The sequence below is a fragment of the Silene latifolia genome, chromosome X (genome assembly GCF_048544455.1).
Source record: "Silene latifolia isolate original U9 population chromosome X, ASM4854445v1, whole genome shotgun sequence".
NCBI lineage: Eukaryota > Viridiplantae > Streptophyta > Magnoliopsida > Caryophyllales > Caryophyllaceae > Silene > Silene latifolia.
The window spans coordinates 197,238,424-197,258,243 of NC_133537.1; the positions used below are offsets into that span (position 1 = coordinate 197,238,424).

Below are 19,820 nucleotides of genomic sequence, written 5' to 3' on the forward strand. Positions count from 1 at the left end.
AATTATGTACGGTAGCATTTTATTAGTTATGTAAACAAATTTGTAAAAATTGAAAGAGTAACATAAAATAGTTGTGAAAAACTTGCTCGTGTTAATCATGCAAGTTGTGTACTCTATACATATTTTTATAAACGTCATTGCTCTTTCATGTACATATTTTACTCTTTTGTGAACTTTTTTTCCATAATTTTTCCATTTTATACCCTTTCTTTAGAAAACAAGAACCCAAATTTTCTATCTCCTTTCCTTTCTCCTCCGAAAACCTAATTTAATTCCTATCAACATCGTCAATAACGATTCTCGTAATTCATAGCACAAGTTAATTAATCGTAATACATACTTTTATGTTAATTAATTAGATGAACAAATTAAAGGGAAAGAGTAGGTTTTGATTGTGCGGATAACACTAGTCTGGCTTATGAATCCAACTTGTCAACAATTTTTTCTTGTTCAAGTAATACATAGCTAATTAAAAGTTCCAGCAATTGTATAACACAAATAGCCTTTGAAAAAGAGATTTATTAGGTTGTCTTGCAAATGATTTTGGTTGAATTAAATTGTTTAATTGTATTTTTTTTTTCTTTTTGGGAAAGGTTAAGTATATTCATTACTCATAAAATTCGTATTACAACTCATTCTATGGGGTCGTTTGGTTGCATATAGGAATTTGTATTTCCTAGGAAGTCATAAAACACGTGAATTTGGAATTCATGTGAATTGCAAAAAAATGTTTGGTTGCCATGGAGGAAGTGCAATTCATGTAGGCATTCTAACTTACCTAGGGGGGGCCTAGGTAAACAACTTCCTCCATTGTGGAGGAATTGGAATTCATGGGAACTTCCAATTCATGTGAATTGGGGTAACCAAACAACATACCCATTTTGCAATTCACATGAATTTAAGTTCCTGCATTGTTTAGTGGGTAACCAAATGACCCCTATATATATGTCTTCTGTTAACTACTCAAAGAATAAAAGAATACATCATAGAGCATGTAACCATATTCTGTCTCTTTCTAAACTTAGTCTTGTTCAGTATTTGGGTACGATTTTTGATGTCACTGATCACCTGCTGAACAATAGATGCTGGCTTCCTAACAAACATCTTCAATCTAGCTTCATTCCTTACTTTCCAAATATGATAGAACAATGAGACATAGCATGCACCTATAACTCGTCTAATAAACTTAGGTGCCCTTGCTGTTGAGTACCAAGGTACCAGATCAGAAATAGGAAAAGAAACCTTCAAATGCTGCTGTAAAAGTCTGCTGCATTCTGTGGAATACACACAACTGTAAAATAAGTGTTGATGATCCTCAGGGTTTAATTGTATTTTTTCCAATTAGAACTTGAGTTTTTTTCCAATAAGGTTTGTTAGGACAACGAATGATGGAGAAGAAGTGGCAATGGTAAGGCGGCGACATGGAAGGGGGATGTTAGTGGGAGAGATGCGTCGGTGGTGGGTGATAGTGGCGGTGGGGGTGGGGGTGGTGGGTGGGGCGTTATAGTGGTGGGTGTTAGTGGTGGTGGCGGGTGTCTGCGATTTTTTCTAAAGGATAAGTGAAGGTAGATGGAAAAGTGAAAAGGGTAAATATGGAAAACTTGTACATGATTAAGTAAATCATGTACATGAAAAAGCAGTACTCATATATAAAAGGAGAGTTTTTTAAGCTTTTTAATTGGCTCCCTAAATTTAGGGTTTGTTTTTTTCTCCAATAGTGGGTAAGGCCCACTAAAAGAGACAAATTGATTCTTCTGAATTTTATAAGGTAGTTGCTCTTTCATGTACACATTTTACTTTGCCATGCTTTTTCCATAATTTTTCCATTACATATCATTTCTCCAAAAAAACAAGAGAAAAGTTTCTCTCTTATCTTTCTTTCCTCCTTTAGCAAATTAATCAAAGGCTCCGTTTGGCGAGACATTTCAGGTACCTGATTTGGTCAAAGTAGCTAATTTGACCAAAATTCAGGCACCTTATTTTTCTGTAAGCGTTTGGCAAGTAGCTTATTTAACCAAATAAGGTACCTGAAATGAAATGCTACATAGAGTAGCATTTGAGATTTCAGGTACCTGATTTGATTTGATTTTCCGTTTTTACCCCTTAAATTTATATTATTAAATTATTATCATATCTTTTTACGTCATTTCATCAAAATCAGTTAGCTTTTCAGTTAGTTTGCCAAACATCTTTTTATATAATCAGCTACCTTATCGTTCTAATTTTATTACCTTATCAGTTACCTTTTCAAGTTTCAGTTAACCTTTCAGTTTTCAGCTACCTTTTCAGGTTTCAGCTACCTTTTCAGTTAGTTTTACCAAACAGAGCCAAAATGTGACCAAATTCACCAATTATACACTTTATTCATTGATTAAACATGTAATTAATCTAATTCATTAACAATACATCAAAATTTTAACCAAAATTAACTAATTTCAAATTCAATTAAGCTAAATTTTACAATTAGGGTAGAGTATGGAGAATGGTGGCAGGTTTGCGGTGGACGACGGGGGTCAGAGATGGCGGTGGTACAGACATGGGTCGACGACGGTGATGGTATACTTGTACCATTATAAGCGTAGTATTGGGGAGGGGGGGGGGGGGGGGGGTTTAAATGGATAAAGCATAGTATTGTTTATTGTCGAAGTGTTTGTTGGATTTGATAGTGGGCGCCGGTGGTGGTACTGTTGTTGACCGGTGTAGTTGTGGTCGAGACGAGGCACCTAGTAGCAGGTCGCGGCAGTGTGGTGGTTTCAGGGGAGGGGTAGGGGAAAGAATTTTATTGGATTTCAATGGTAGATGAGGGTGTAGAAATAACAAGGGTATAATGGTCATTCATGTCCAAGATTGAGTAAATCATGTCCATGAATGAGCAACTCTTTATATATATATAGGAGATTTGGTAGTTTGGCGACCAAATATCTCAACAGATGAGAACACCAGACATACACAGAAATCTTAATTCCAATAAACGTTGCACTCTGTAGTCTATACTTCAAAATAATCTTTTTACACACTTTATTTCATTTAACCATACAACATCGAACCAGTCACTAATTGAGTGCAAACTAACCACACTTGGAGAGGTCCAAGTTATCCTCAATCCTCACAAAGAGATGTCATAAGTTCTCGAGGGGATCTCCAGATTGGGAGATCAATAAATTGTTGCTTAGCCTTCTCCTCATGGACACTACACAAGGATTCTGCTACCTCGCAAAGCTGTGAGAAGTCACGGATTATTGCATCTTGTGCTTCTACCTGAAATGCAGATGAAACAATATCATCAAGCAAGACACATAAATTTTAAAGAATTTGCAAACCAACTAGCGAAACCAAAGCATCTGGTATGAATATAATATCATCATACCTCTACCCAGACTGATATGCCCATCAAAGCTATGAAAACCTTATGAAGAAATATGAGTCAATCCAATTTAACTTGTAACTACCCACTTATCAGGATATTGAGTTAATCTCATTAGTCTTATCATGAGACTGCCTCATATGACGACTTGTGATAACATCAAATCACACCCTTAGCTTTCAGATCGATTACATTTACATTAGCCAAATACCGAAGTTTATCATGCATGTTGCATGACACAAGAAGTTCACGGCCTTGATAGTATTCTATATTGCAACAATCGCTACTACAGTAGCATGTACATAAATTTCATGTTATTGCTTTCAGATTCATTTATACTTTCATCGGCTGAATATTAAAGTTTATGACACACGTTTTATGTCATGTGCCAAAACCACAAATGCAGCGAATGAATTTAGAAGGAGACATCATCAAAGCCTTAATCCCAAATTGATTTGGGGTCGGCTGAAATGAATCATTCTTTAGAGCCATCATTGAATGGTCGCATACCTTAAACCGAATTAAGAACATTTAGGCAAATCAACTTTACCATCATAAACATGGAAGTATAGCAGCATTCAAATTAATCCCCATTATTGCAGCAATCAAACAGAAGAACAGACTTCCGAGCTTGAAAACAGTTGATTTTATTCAATGTTGGTATTAACAGAAGCCACGATAATTGCTACTATAACAGAAGTTGACAGAACACGCTATTTTTGACACACTTGGCTTGAAAGAATTCGTGTAGATGGCATGTCAGAAGATAGAGTAAGAATGATCAAAAACGCCAAATAATGTAGGTAAGAATGACTCATAGGGCATTCTAATAGAGAGAAAATGCATACTAGAGCTAAAAGCACGACAACCAATGGCGCGGTTAGTATAGTGCATGAAGTTCTAAATTCCTGGTTTGCTGGATATATCTCTTAATAATCAACATTTTACATCTCACATAAGAGAACAAATCCAAAGGAATTAAGATTAAGAAGATAGCGTTTGAATATGCATATTTATATTAGTTGGTAAGTTCTGACATTGAGTATAAGCTAAAAATAGGGGTTATTATGAAGTCTAATGGGTACGAATAGTAAAGAAGGAATAAAAAGTGAGGCACACACCATAGTTTGTGTAATTTAAAAAATTAGCAATTAAGGATTGAGAGCGGCTATGTAGAGAAATGGGTGTATACATGGGAGTGGAAATTGGAAGCAACAATTATGATAATCCTAAGGCATTGCAGACGATGATGGCGATTGTGAATTAAAAGTTAATTGACTTGAAAAGTCCACAATGAGATATAGTTCAAAGGTGAAGTGGTGTGTTGGTGAATCGCAAAGTGTGACTGAATAAGCAAGCTTTTGAGCAGACAACCAAAGAATCAGCTAAAACTGGAAAGGAGTACGAAACATGATATGAAGCCGGTAATATCTTGATCCTAAGAAGATCAATTTTTGCATTTTAGCAATTTAAGTAATGAAGTTAACTAACACTTTTGTAGGGCTATAACGAGTAACTGATGCAGGAGAATTACATGAAAATGAGCAATAAGATTTTGATTTAGATAGATAAAGTAGGGAAGCAGTTACAATCTATATTGCTCAGACTCGTTTAAAAGTATGGGAGTCGGCCACAACTATATTTTTACGAAAATGAAACTGAGTATGTTTTCTGACCAATATTCAATTCCATGAATATTAACAAATATTGATCTTACAATCTATATTGGTCATAACCCTTAAGGTTTAAGACCAATATTCCATGAATATTAACAAAAAAAGGGGAATTGAATTGAATTGAATAGAGAGGGAAGGAAGTAACCTGGGAGAAAAGGTGAGAGAGGAAGAAAGAAGATTGGGAAGGAAACCCTAGAATGGAATGGGGTTGTTGGTTGATATTGGAAGGTTGATTGAGATGTTGATGTTGTTGTTGTTGTTGCTGCTGCTCCATAGAGATTAAGGTGGTGTCCAAATGTTGCCATACACCAAGTTCATGTTTATACTTGTCTTTGAGTTTAACAAGTGCTATGCGTCTCCTCTTCTTCTTTCTCTCCTTCAATTCAACTACTGCTGCTGCTGCCGCCGCCTCCTCCTCCGCCGTTGGATCTGCTGCTTCTCCATTACCGATTATTCTACTCCTCTTTTTCCGCTGGTATACGAAACCCTCGTCGTTAACCATTTCCCATTCTGACCCCATATCTCCAACTAACTGCTTCTACTTTCTCTATTCTCTACTCCAATGCGCCTCCCAATTTCTATTATTTTATCCACTGCTACTCGCTACTACCTCCTTCATAACCCCAATTTCACTACATATGATATGATATTACTCCACTTGACTAGGTCACTACGCTTACAAGGGATTTCAAATCCTAATTAATACCTAAAAAGAGGCAACATCACAACATGCCTCTGCGTAATTTATGCATATTCCAAATTTGCCCTTTCTAATAAAGCTTTCCGTTTTTCTCATCGAACGATTTTGCCCCTCAGTCATTGTAGTGATCCGCATGATTTTAAATCGCGAAAGTAGTAATTGACCCCCATAACTTTGCCTAATCGTGAGATTAAGCCCCTCAAATTTTAATTGGAGTGATTAGGCCCCTTAACTTAGATACAAAGTGAAATCAACCCCCTACCCAAAATCTCATGAGAAATTGATATCTCATACCACAAATACAAATATTTAACCTACTACATAATCAAATTACGGAAAATAATACAAATAACAGAATTATAATATTATTTAGAAAAAAAATCATATCATGGAGAAAATGCTAAAAATTTAGAAAATAAAATGAAAATTCTAAAACCCTAAAAAATATATATATATATATATATATATATATATATATATATATATATATATATATATATAGAGAGAGAGAGGCCGGATCCGGTGAGGCACCTCATTATGGCGAGGCGGTCGGTCTCACCAAATTACTACCTTGACCGATTTGCATTATACATGGATGAAATTTGATTTTGTAATGTTGATTGAAAAAAAAAAAAGGATGAAAATTAGGGGTCAATTAAAGAACTTTTCATTTGGTCCAAAACACTTTCTCTCTCTAATAAAAAAAAAGCCCAAATACCTTATTCTCTCTAATCTAAACAAAAGACCCAAATTCTTTCCTTCCAAAACTACTGAGTTTTCACGTTATACAAAATCACAAAATTTGGGCGTCGATTTCAAAGAGACGATATCATCAAATTTGTGAGACGATTTCATCAAATTAATCAAATTCTGACAATCAAAGAGGCGAATTCATCAAATTAATCGATTTCTTAGAAGATTTGAGGTAATTTCAGGTAATTTCATATTATTTGATGAAAAATTGATTTTCTTAACTTCGTTCATTAATTGATGATATAATGATCAAATTTGAACAAAATCGAACTGTTTTGTAAATTTATAAGGATCAAAACTTAAGTATTTCGTTAGTTTAGGGTTTGAATTCGATCAAAACTGAGCAATTGAGCAATTTCGTCATTCGCGGTGTAAAATTTGTTGATTTTGTTAATTCATTCATTAATTGATTATAATTCATTCATTAATAAGGCTCAAATTGACGTTTGACTTTAATTTCAATGGAGATTCGGACATTACAAAGAATCGGTGATAATCTCTTTGTTGAAACAGGTAATCTCCGTTTTTTCGCTATTTTATGAAGCTGTTTTGCTATTCTCCTGATTTTGTGAATATGTGAGGTTATATTGTGAATCTAAGAAGTTATTTCGTAAATCTGAGAAGTTATTTCGTGAATGTAGGCTATAATATCCCGAATTTGATCAAAAATAATCAATTTCGCCCTACTTATTATGGTATTACTGGCGATGTTGCGAGTCTAAGCGCAATGGAGATTCAGATCTGCGGCGACTCTCGATAATAGTGCTATTACAACGGTATTCTGTTTTGTCCCTATTTTATGAATTTGAGGCGTTATTTTGTTTGGTTTTGTGAATCCGAGAGGTTATTTTGCGAATCTAGGAGCTAATTTTGTGCATCTGAGAGGTTATTTTGAAAATATAAACTGTCTATAATATCCTGAAACTTGGATCGTGGCAGAAATTGTTTGACATTGTCTATTTTGTGAATTAGAGTGCTTATTTTGTGAATATAAGAGCTAATTATGTGAATCTGATAAGTTATTTATTGAATCTGATAAAAATAAGATAAACACAAAACTAAATAAGATGACAAATTAGAAAAGTTTGCACAAGTCCGCACCATTGAATGCTTTAATTGTCTTGCATCAGTAATATTGCATGCTTTCTTATCTATGGTTGTCGATGTCATACTTATTATGGTGTTCCTACTATTTTGTTAATTTGAAACATTATTATTGTGAAACTTTATTTGTTAATATAAGAGCTAATAAGGCTCAAATTGACGTTGCAACTTCAATTTCAATGGAGATTCTGAGACATTACGATGGAATGGTGATAATATTCTTTGTTGAAAGGTAATCTCCTTTTTTTCGCTATTATCCTGATTTTGTGAATATGTGAGGTTATTTTGCGAATCTAAGAGTGAATTTTGTAAATCTGAGAAGTTATTTCGTGAATGTATGCTATAATATCCTGAATTTGATCAAAATTTATCAATTTCGTCCTACTTATTATAGTGTTCCTGCTGATGTTGCAGGTCTAACTCGATACTACAAAGCGACTCGATAAGAGTGCTATTGCAACAGGTATTCTGTTTTGTCCCTATTTTATGAATTTGAGACGTTATTTTGGTCTGGTTTTGTGAATCTGAGAGGTTTATTTGCGAATCTAGGAGCTAATTTTGTGCATCTGAGAAATTATTTTGAAAATATAGACTAATATCCCGAAACTTGGTTTGTGACAGAGGAACTTAGATGCCAATATTGTGAAACTTGATTTGTGAATCTCCTATGTTTCTCTTTTTGGCAAAACTTACTAATTGAACCGAAGAAACATCAATCTTTTATGAATTTGAGATGTTATTTTTTTGAGATTGTTTTGCTATTCTCCTTATTTTGTGAATCAGATAGCTTATTTTGTGAATATAAGAGCTAATTATGTGAATTTGATAGGTTATTTAGTGAATATAGACTATAAGATTATGAAGCTTGGTTTGTGGCAGAGATTGTTTAACATTGTCTATTTTGTGAATCAGAGTGCTTATTTTGTAAATATAAGAGCTAATTATTTGAATCTAGTAGGTTATTTATTGAAATATAGACTATAAGATCCTGAAACTTGGTTTGTGGCAGAGATTATGAACTTTATATGCTAATATTGTGGAACTTTATTTGTTAATCTCCTATCTTGCACTTTTGGCTTATTTTGTGAATCTACAATTTTCAGTTGTTGATTCCAATGTTAATTGCGGTGAAGCTTCTACCTCTCTTGTTTTAACAAGCCCTACAGTACCAACTATTTCCACACCTACTACTCTTATAACTTACACACCGAGTGGCGACAACGATGGATAAATAGGATTGATGAAAAGTTTACACCGGCGATTGGGAAAACATTTATTGACTTAGACTCGGCGATCTTTGTTTTTGAAACGTCTGCTGTTGTTGCTTGTGGGTTTAAATCAAGGAAATCTTCAAGCAAAAGGTTTCGTGATGATATTATCAGAACAAAGTGCATGGTTTGCAATCGGGAAGGCTGTAATAAGAAGAAAAGACGACATGCCCTAACTGGTGTTGCAGAAAAGGCGGATGAATCCGTTGCATCGAAATAACGAGAAATAGGTGGTACAAAGAGCAAACCGAAAAAACCATTTGCTAAACGTAGGGTGAAAAAGGTGGAGGAGAGGCGGAGAGTTCCAACAAAGGGTCAACCACAAGAATAACAAAGATTAGAAGGTGGGGCTGTCAAAGAATGATAAAGTTCAAGTTCCATGAGAACATGTACATGGTTGACGTGTTTATTGAGGGTCACAATCACCCGCTTGATGTTGTGAAAAATAAGGAATTTGAGAAACTTGCTGAAAATATCAATGAATTTCATATGCAAATGATTGTCGACCATTCAAAAACAAATGTTGGTCCTAGCTTAACACACCAACTATGCACTCAACAATTGGGTGGTTTTCAAAATGTCGGGGCAACAGTCAAGCAATTCAAAAATTTCGAGAGGAAATGAAGTGTCTAATGAACAGTCATGATGGGGAAATGTTCAAATCACGCTTAGACACCCTAAATTTGAAACAAAAGGGCTCCACTTTGTTTATGAAAAAGATTCCAAGAACGCATTGACAAGGATTTTACGGGGACGGATTGTGACATGCAAAGAGCGTATGCTCTGTTTGGGGATGGAGTTTCATACGACCCAACTTATGGTACAAACAAGTACAACATGACCTTCACGCCTTTCACGGGCATTGACCATCATAAAAGGTCAATCACATTTGCATGTGCGTTTATAGAACATGAAAACGATGAGTCATTCATTGGGTATTTGACCAGTTTCTGGCGGCTATGGGTGGGAAAGAGCCTAACTACATCATCAGCGAAGACCGGGGAATAATTAAAGCGATTCAGGTATGTTTCTGAAATTTGCAAATCGTACCTCTTAACTTGTGAAACTTCATATTAAATTGTGAATCCTACATCTGTTTTGTTGATTCTAGTTGGCACTGGAAAATATGATGGTTGTAATAATTTGATTGGTTTTTTGTTTATGTGAATCGTAGTGCTTATTATGCGAAACTAGATCATGAATTTGTGAAACTGGGGTAAAAATATGTTTCACGTACTTATATCGCGAATAAGGCACAAAATTTATATAGTCTGAATCCGAGGATAAGACATGAGATTCACAAAATAACCCCCCAGATTTACAAAATAAGCTATAGGATTCACAAAATAAGCTATATGATTTATAGTCGAATCGAGGATAAGACTTGAGATTTACATAATAGTGCATCGTATGACTTTGTTATGTGAAACTGCGTGAATTTAGTTATTATAAAATGATGGTGACGGTCGATAATTTGATTTTGTTCATTGCAGCTAAGTTCAAAAGCAATGAAACATCGGTTTTGCATGTGGCACATCATGAAGAAAATAACCGACAAGGTTGGGAGTAAAATTTGTAGAGATCTGACTTTTTAACCCGTCGAACGGTGTTGTATGGGACGATGACCTGGAGCCCGGGAATTTGAAGAGAAGTGGCTTAAAGTCATGAACGATTTCTCCTTGGAAGACAATACGTGGTTGAATGGGAAGTTCGCTGATAGACACACATGGATACCCGCTTATTTCAGAAATGTGCCAATGGGCGGTTTACTACGAACTACACAAAGGTCAGAGAGTGCTAATAGTTTCTTTAAGCGGTTTGAAAACAAATACGGGACATTAACTGAGTTCTTGGTGCGCTATGAAAGCGCCACTGACCACCAAAAGCACCTGCTGAAGCTCCGTGAAGAGGAGAATGCGAATTCAATCCCTGAAACACTGTATGGGTCAAAATGGGAGACACAAGCAGTGAGAAGCTATACCCATGCGATGTTCTATGAGTTCCAAAACCAGGTGAAGCTTTCAATAAATACCTGCAGTTTGGTTGGATACACTCCGCAGATCTGTGACGAACTTTGAAGTGTCGTTAGTTGAGGATGCAAAGAAAGGACTAAAATTTGCAGTTGAGTGTAGTAGAAGCACGAATGATGTAAGGTGCACATGTAAACTGTTTGAAAGGAGAGGTATTTTATGCAGTCACATCATTTGGGTTTGTTCGGGAAAGTTTAAGGACATACTTGATAAATATATTTTGCAAAGGTGGAGCAAGAATGCACTCAAAAGTGACGTTTATGATTGGAATGGGAATCGGTTGAGAAATACAACAATACCCGGTACAAAAGCAGTTGGAATGTACGTGTGGTGTGGTCGAGATTGATTAAGCTGTTGGTATGCTCAAAAGGAAAGAAGAGTCGGATGTGAGAGAGTTTGCCAAGTTAATCAAGGAATTCAGGACAAAACTAGAGGGAAACACTCAACCGTTGACAAAACAACAACAAATTGAGCTTCTATTGGGCTGCGCAAGGTTCGGAAGAAACCAACATCTTACCGCCTAATGTGTTTAGGAACAAAGGCTGTGGTAAACGGTTGGTGAGCAAGAAAAATAAGGCAATCAAGAAGGCGGAAAAAGCAAAAAGGTTGTATGCTAAGCGTAAGCGCAAGGGTAACCACGACAAAAGGAATTGTCCATATGATTTTGCAGACCGTCCTCCAGTGAATCAGGTTTGTATTCATCTACGCAACTACATCTGATATTAATCAAGTATTTTATTTATCTGTTGGAGTGGCAAAAATGGTTTAATTTAGGTTAATGTCATTCAAAATAGGTGGTTTTGTTTCGACCTTGGTTTGTGAGTCTTAGATCGTATTATTGGTTTCCTAAAAAATCTGGACATCTCATCTGTTTATCTTATTTTGAGAATCCCAGAGGTTGCTTTGTGAATCCCAGGTCTTAATTTGTGAATCCTGGGTCCAATTTTGTGTAGGAGACAATATATGAATCGTGGGTCTTATTATGTGAATCACATATCTTTATTTGTGAATCACAGAAATGAGACTGATTGTATGTAGCTTTGATATAATTCCTCACTTTGTAACATAAATGACAACAGTTGGCTTATATAAGATGAATGTGATTCACGCCGTGTCACCCAATTTTGCATGATCCTCACTTTTATTATTGTACATCTAATGTTTGTAAACATCTTTCTAATTCACTTTGTCTTTTACGTAGGGAGAGCTAGCGGACGAAGAGGTAGAAGAAGAAGGGGATGAGGATGAAGAATGATGGAAAGAGTCTTCTTAAGCCTTGAGAAATAGATATGATGATTGAAGAAGACACTGACAATTTTGAAAGGAGCGATCTTTTAGTTTGGCAACATATTATTGGTTTCCAAAAATATGGACATCTTATTTGTTTATCTTATTTTGTGAATCTGAGAGGTTCTTTTGTGAATGTAAGAGGTTGTTTTATGAATCTTAAATCTTAATATATACAAAAGACCTGGAAATCTTATTTGTTGGTATTAATTTGTGAATCCTGGGTCTAATTTTCGCGATTATTAGGAAGATTCGTAATCTTATTAGAAAGGCAGTCATTGGCTAAACGGTCTTATTTTGTGAATGACACAATTTAAATATCTTACTTGGCTTATATAAAATGGATTATTGTGAATTATAGACGTTATTTCATGAATCTTACCGTGTGAATGACAATATATAAATCCGAGGTCTAATATTGTGAATCGACTTGTTTTGTGAATCCATCTTTTGTGAATATCGTCTTTTTTTAATCTCAGACATTCTTTTGTAAATCTCAGGTCTCATTTTGTCGACTTGTTTTGTGAATCCATCTTTTGTGAATATCGTCTTTTTTTGAATCTCATACATTCTTTTGTGAATCTCAGGTCTCATTTTGCGAATCAGACGCTTTATAAATCATATGGCTTATATAAAATGAATTATTGTGAATTGTAGACGTTATTTTGTGAATACAAGAGGTAAAACATCGTCACGAAACAGAAAAATAGCCTTTCTCCCACGTCAAATTGAGATACGAGGACGAGTAAATGATTTCAGGTGTGATGTATGTTTTCGTGTGAAAGACACCGAGAACCACCAAATCCAAATAACCCGAAAAATAGGAATTCCTCCGGTGGAGCCTTCATCACCTTAATAGAACAGGTAAAAACAGTCCTACTCCTACCTTGTTACAAAAGCCAAGAAAATTCCAAACTTAACCCTCTATTCAACTGTATATAACACCTTTCCTAACCACCAACCTCACAAACTCTTACTATAACTTATCAAAACTTCCCACTAATCACTACAGAAACATTAATTAACCATGATTAACATCCTCCTCCCCATCCTCGTCCTCGTATCTCAATTATCCACCTCCGAATATCATCCACGTCGAATTTCACAAATTCAAGCGACTAATCAATTCCATTGATTAAAATCAACTATTACAAAAGGAGATCTACTAAATAAGCAGATTAGCACCCAACTAAATGACTAATAACATATTCACTAGAATACTTGATAGATCCTGCATATACCATCTAATACTATACTAACATAATACTTGATTGTATCCACCACAAGTTAAATTCCATGCATAAGGGACAAATGCCTCGACGAACCAACTTGAGAGATAAGTAAGTATACACTGCATAACACCCAAAACTCACAACAAAAGAATAAATGCTGCCCCGTTTCTACTACACGCTCACAAAGACAATCATGAAGAATAAATTCCCAACCAGAGAAGCATACACTGAAGAACGATCTCCCTGCTTCACATCATCTCACCACCATAGACAAGCACATCTTGCTACTTATACTCCTATATCAGAAAACACGTAAAATATTTCAAAATATATACACGGACAAGCATGGCTCGCTACTTTTCAAAATATCGCGGATACTATGAATGAATGGGGATTTGATATGCAAAAGTTATTAAAGAACCGGACTGCATCCGTTCTAGTATTTGCATCCATGAAAGTAGTTGCATCATTACGGACTTTCGAAAAATCGGCATTCTCTGCAATTGTAAGAAATTATAGTTGAAATTAATGAACAACACAGTTTCAAATACAAATTTCATGTACGTATCTTTGTTCAACTTGTTTCTTACGATAATTGTCGGATTACGCCAATCACCGAGCTCACGGTCCAACATACTCAAATACCTCAACACGTGAGCTCCACAATCAAAACTGAATATAGTATAGTGTTCAACTGTTTAGTAAACAATATTTAATTTCCGTAAAGCGGACACATTAGGGAATAACTTACTTATTTGATTGTTGAGGAACTTTGAGAGTTATAACCCTGTGAGAGTGCAGAAACCGCATGGGATAATATGACGGGGAACTACTTGCCAAAATAGGAGATAATTTGGCCACCTGAAAATGTTTTGAGTTAATACTGATTGTACACTAAAAATGTTTTATATACTCTGATTCACAAACTGTCAAGGGTTAGATTAGGCAAATAATTAATACCGTGTCTATGGTTGTATTATGTACATCATAAGACTGTACTTTCGCGCTTGAGTTGAGGATGTAATTCGTTTTACTCTCCATATCGCATATACAAGCCCACCAATGTTTGTCTTTGATCAGCGGTATAAAAACCTGATATAATAAAGATTAGTCTCCAATTTACAGCCCTACATGTCCGCCACAAAAAAAAAAAAAAAAATATTGTTGAGGGACCAGACCTTTCGGATTGTGGCACCATTCACCGGTTTGTATGTCCCCTTGATGTATTGATTCCAAATACAAGGGTTTTTCTTCTTTGTACAGTTCTACATACCACAAAAGGTGATTTTACAAACCATATCAATTTGGGATAATCAAGATACTTGAATATTAAAACAAGTTCAATGCTAACCACGATGACAGTCGATGGCAAGTCTGAGAAGATCCAGTCGATGAAGTGTCGTCCTAATCCCAAACATATCAATCACCTAAAAAAATAATATTAGGAATGAAACAAAAGATTACAGATAATACAATGAAATGAACGCTGATAGTAGTCTACTTACTTGATCCATAACCCACTGACGCGGTCTAAGCGTAGATAAAGCCGCTCGTGTGACTTCCATCCACTCAGTACACACCATAGCCTCATTTGTAGTAAGGCACATTAAGAAACATTACTAGAATTATCCAAATAAAAATAAAAATAAAAGTAAAGGGGTAAGGGAAAAGCACAAAAAAATAAAAGTAAAGGGGAAAAATACTTCTTGTGTATTTGTATCTCTTCCTTTGCGGTGCCAAATAAACTTCACAAGGTCGTCTTCAGAATAAGGTAGACGCGAGTAGCCCCTGTCAAATATTAATAAGACGACTTAAGACTGTGATTCACAAATCAAGATCTTTGATTCACATAATAAGACCCACGATTCAGAAATTAAGAACAACAGATAAAACCAATAATAACATCTAAGATTCACAAAACATGATTAACAAGGGAATGGGTCATACATAGGCACACAATTCCACTCTTCTGCACTTCGTTCGACAGTAGCTTTCAACATGTTGTCACCGGAGGTCATAATTCGAAGGCATAACTTCAATGCATAGCGTTTCAGTTGACTTACCTATAAATGCAAAACAAAAAGTCCTTATAATTATTCCAAAGTTCACAGAACTGGCCCCAGGTTTCAGAAAATTAACTCCAGGTCTGACAAATCTAACTCTCAGGTTCACAAGGTTAAGTAAAGGTATCTTACAGAAGTTATAATTAAAGGACAGTCAGTTTTGTTCCCTTTGTAATGCTCCAACAGGTGAAACAAATAGACGCCGGTATCCATTTCACCAGACTTCAAAATTGAAGGAGGGATAAACAACTCAGGCATCATGTCAGCCACTGCTGCGAATCTTGGTGAAACCCAATTAATGAGCCTGTCTTTCTGCACAGACACAACCTAAATTAGCACTTAATTATGTGGATGTGTTACATGCTTGTCAAACACTTTGATCGTGAATTCATGAAAAAAAAGTAAATTCACAGCTTTGCATAACCAGAAATGGAGGAAAAGACGCACCGTAGGTTGCACATAATCAGAATAGTTAACATCTACTCCATTCATAGGGTGTATGACTGTCAATTTATTCCATCGAAGGTCGAAACAAAAGAAGAACGGTGGGCATGATGTAGACATGATTGGAGTGCAAATCTGAAAACAAGACAAGATGAAATGAAAAGAAGAACATAAAGATGAAAATAGGTTTCACAAAACATAATAACACCAAACCAAAACTTACTAATTGAACTGAAGAAACATCAATATTTTCCAGACAACCCGGGGGGGGGACTAACACCGTCATTGGAGTATGGAACAAATAAACGAACAGGAGAATCCGGTGATTTCAACTTCTCATTACTGTTTAGGATCTCACACCAAATATTTACTGACTTGAGAACATACTCGATCACCTTCGGGTATAGTCCTCAACATGCTCCTTGTCAATCTCTGAGTGTTACTTTGAAAAAGAATATCTTTGCACTCAACAATCAAAACAATCGATTCGCAAAACAAGCCGTCAGATTCGCAAAAACAGTCTATTGGATTCACAATATAAGCCCTACGATTTATAAATTGTCTGATTCACAAAATGAGACCTGAGATTTACAAAACAAGTTCATAGTCAAATGCCTTTGTCCTACTGTTGAGCAAAGCCCGAAATCCAACAGTATTTTCTCCTCCCTATTAAAAGGAGTAATAACACTGATGTTTCTTTGGAGATACGGAGATCGATAGGCGGCGGTGGAATTATCTCTCTTCTAGGACGCACAATGGCGGGAGTATTGACATCAACATTATTGACATCAACATTATTGACATCAACATGATCGAAAGCGATGGTACAGGAATGTAGGAAATCTGGTTCCCTCATCCTCTTCCCTCGACACGATCTATTCTTTACTCGCCATTTATGCTTTCCTCACCTGGTCCCTCTTCTTACGCTTTTCGCACGGATTTGGTGGTTTCATCACCGACAAACGGTTTCCGACGACGACGAATGTATGGGTGAGTGACCAATGGTTTTTAGGCAATTGCTCGATTCTTCCACACACGATTTCGGAGATGGTGGACGGACATTTGGAATCATTGGAGTATCAGGTAAATCAATAACAATTGGGGTTTCGGCTAGTTCGATGGCTGGTGTTGGTGTTGGTGGGACCGAGGATCAATAGAAGATCTGTCTTCTTGAGAAGACAAAAAATGATCGTCGTCGCAGCGACCTCCACCGTGGGCAATCTCTTTGGGGTTGGCAATCTTGGTTTACGACGTTTCGAATGGGGTTGCTTGTCACTTTGGGATCACGGTGGACGAATCGGTACAAAAGTGTCATCCATAATTTCCAATGCCGCACGTAAATCAGCGTCGGACCATCCACCCATCTTGTCCACATCGTCATTAACAACGTGCTCATTCTCCACAACATTCGCTGCAATGGATAACGTGTTTTCAACGATATTATTGACCACGTTGTCCAAATTCAATTCACCGTCCTCATGCTTCTTAGCATCCTCATTATTACCCATCTCTATATTTTCCTCCTTATTCCCATCATCGGCATTTTCTTCATCCCCAACATTCTCATCAAACTCATCTTGTTGGGATGAAATATACCCGTCCGCAATACCATTAACGGCTGCCACCATAGTAGAAACATTGCTTTGAGGAAGGTAGCTTGATCGTAGCTTGAATAGCAAGAGATCTGCAGCTAGCGAAAGCTGCAGCCGCTTTACCTTTGCGGCTTGCAAGTTTGTGAACAATCTCACACTTCTTGTCACTAAGGCCATCGGTTTCCTTGTCACCACAATGTGGAATATCGGACCCTATATCTGGTTTGTCTTCTTCGTGGTATTGGATGGTTAATTTGGATTTGAACATGCTCAATCTTTGTGACCAGGTGGGTGAGGTGCGGGTGCGAGTGTGTGGTAGCTCATGACAAGGGAGGCTCCACAAAACCTTGATCGAAACCTTTATTTGCCTTCAACTCCTGTTTAATTCTTTTTGCAATTTTTTCTTTCGTCCAATTACAACAAGTTGGAAACTTTCTTATGACCAATCTTGATTTGTAGACGAAACGGTCCAAGTAAATGTACACGAGCACCATAATGGGTCCACCAAAAAAATTATCTCCTTTCAAGCGTTTGGCATCTCTCCACTCCTCATTTTGCCAAGACTCAACTTGGTCGACCAACTTCTGTTTGATGAAATTGCATCAATTGAATTCGGAATCGTGAAGTATCACCTAAACTTTTTAAAATCCTCAAACTTGCGCGATTCCCTTGCACACCACCCAACAGAGACGAGAATATGTAAACGATGAAATTTCGTTTAAAGTCATCTCCACCATCTTTCTGCATGGATAATTTGTTCAAGACGTGGTGATCATCGATATATTTGTGTGGATATTGCTTTCGGAAGTTTTCCAACGTAGCTAAATAAGCAGGACACTTATCCACATGTGACGCTTCCTCAACAGGTCTTAAACCCATTGGAATGCTCATGCAAAGATGGATGTCCTCCTCTAATACGGGGAGTTTTTGTCAAATAACCATCCCTTTCTTTGGGTTGTAATTTGACACTAGCCAATAAGCAAGGTCCCCGGGAAGCTTGTCTGTTTCAATCATTAACAGACCGCCAAAGCCCAAGTCTTTTATAGCTTGAATCTGCTGATCGCTCGGTGGATTTTTCGTATCTTTCAGAAAGTTGTACAACCCTTTTGGCGACATTCGAGTCCTCACTGTAGGCAGTTCCTTTGTACGCACCCTCCGTTTTTCTTTGGCGGAGGAGCGGCTTGCTCAACAATGCACAGTGCGAAGCGCTTGCTTGCACAACCGCTGTGATGGTCGCTTCATCTTGTAGCCTGTTTCACAATAATCATCTTTAGCGTCACAAAATAAGCTGAAAGGATACACAAAAATAAGAACTAAGATTTATATAGTCTATTTTGGGGGGATAGGACCTGAGATTCACAAAATAACTCTCCAGTTTCACGAAATAACCTCAAGGATTCTTTTCAATAAGGCATAAGATTTATATAGTCTGAATGTGAGGAGAAGACCTGAGATTCACAAAATAACTCCCCAGTTTCACAAATTAACCTCTATGATTCACAAAATAAGGCATAAAATTTATATAGTCCGAATCCAGGATAAGACACGAGATGCACAAAATAAACCCCAGTTTCACAAAATAAGCTATAGGATTCAAAAATAAGCTATATGATTTATAGTCGAAACTGCATTTCTTGATCCAACGCCAAGACCAAAAGACACCCTAGGAGGGGACGGGTGAACCCTTTTTAGGGGACGGGGTTAACGGTAGGGGCGGGTGTCCTAAAAGCGGGACGGGGAAAGGGTTTAGGGTTGGGTTAGGCGGATCCGCCTAATCCAACCCTAAACCCTTTCCCTTGTACATAGTCATTCGACCAACGCCAAGACCAAAAGACACCCTAGGAGGGACGGGTGAACCCTTTTTGGGGACGGGGTTAACGAGGGGGCGGGTGTCCTAAAGCGGGACGGGGAAAGGGTTTAGGGTTGGATTAGGCGGATCCGCGGTAGCGGATCCGCCTAATCCAACCCTAAACCCTTTCCCTTGTACATAGTCATTCGACCAACGCCAAGACCAAAAGACACCCTAGGAGGGGACGGGTGAACCCTTTTTGGGGACGGGGTTAACGGTAGGGGGCGGGTGTCCTAAAGCGGGACGGGAAAGGGTTTAGGGTTGGGTTGGCGGATCGCTACCGCGGATCCGCCTAATCAACCCTAAACCCTTTCCATTGTTCATAGTCATTCGACCAACGCCAAGACCAAAAAACACCCTAGGAGGGGACGGGTGAACCCTTTTTGGGGGACGGGGTTAACGGTGAGGGGCGAGTGTCCTAAAACGAGACGGGAAAGGGTTTAGGGTTGGATTAGGCG

The 19,820-nt window shown here is 37.1% G+C and overlaps 2 protein-coding genes across 2 annotated transcripts; both read right to left on the bottom strand.

The window, feature by feature from the left end:
- Nucleotides 1-2,946: 2,946 nt before the first annotated feature.
- On the bottom strand, nt 2,947-5,864 carry LOC141623774 (uncharacterized). The gene is made up of 2 exons (XM_074439926.1): nt 5,186-5,864; nt 2,947-3,258 (listed from the first exon to the last, which is right to left on the bottom strand). The coding sequence occupies exons 1-2, from the start codon at nt 5,558-5,560 to the stop codon at nt 3,100-3,102; spliced, it is 534 nt and encodes a 177-aa protein (XP_074296027.1). The 5' UTR covers nt 5,561-5,864; the 3' UTR covers nt 2,947-3,099.
- Nucleotides 5,865-15,339: 9,475 nt separating this feature from the next.
- Nucleotides 15,340-16,207, bottom strand: LOC141619077 (uncharacterized). The gene is made up of 4 exons (XM_074436110.1): nt 16,145-16,207; nt 15,925-16,056; nt 15,610-15,789; nt 15,340-15,477 (listed from the first exon to the last, which is right to left on the bottom strand). Exons 1-4 carry the CDS (start codon nt 16,205-16,207, stop codon nt 15,340-15,342), a joined length of 513 nt encoding a protein of 170 aa, XP_074292211.1.
- Nucleotides 16,208-19,820: the final 3,613 nt, after the last annotated feature.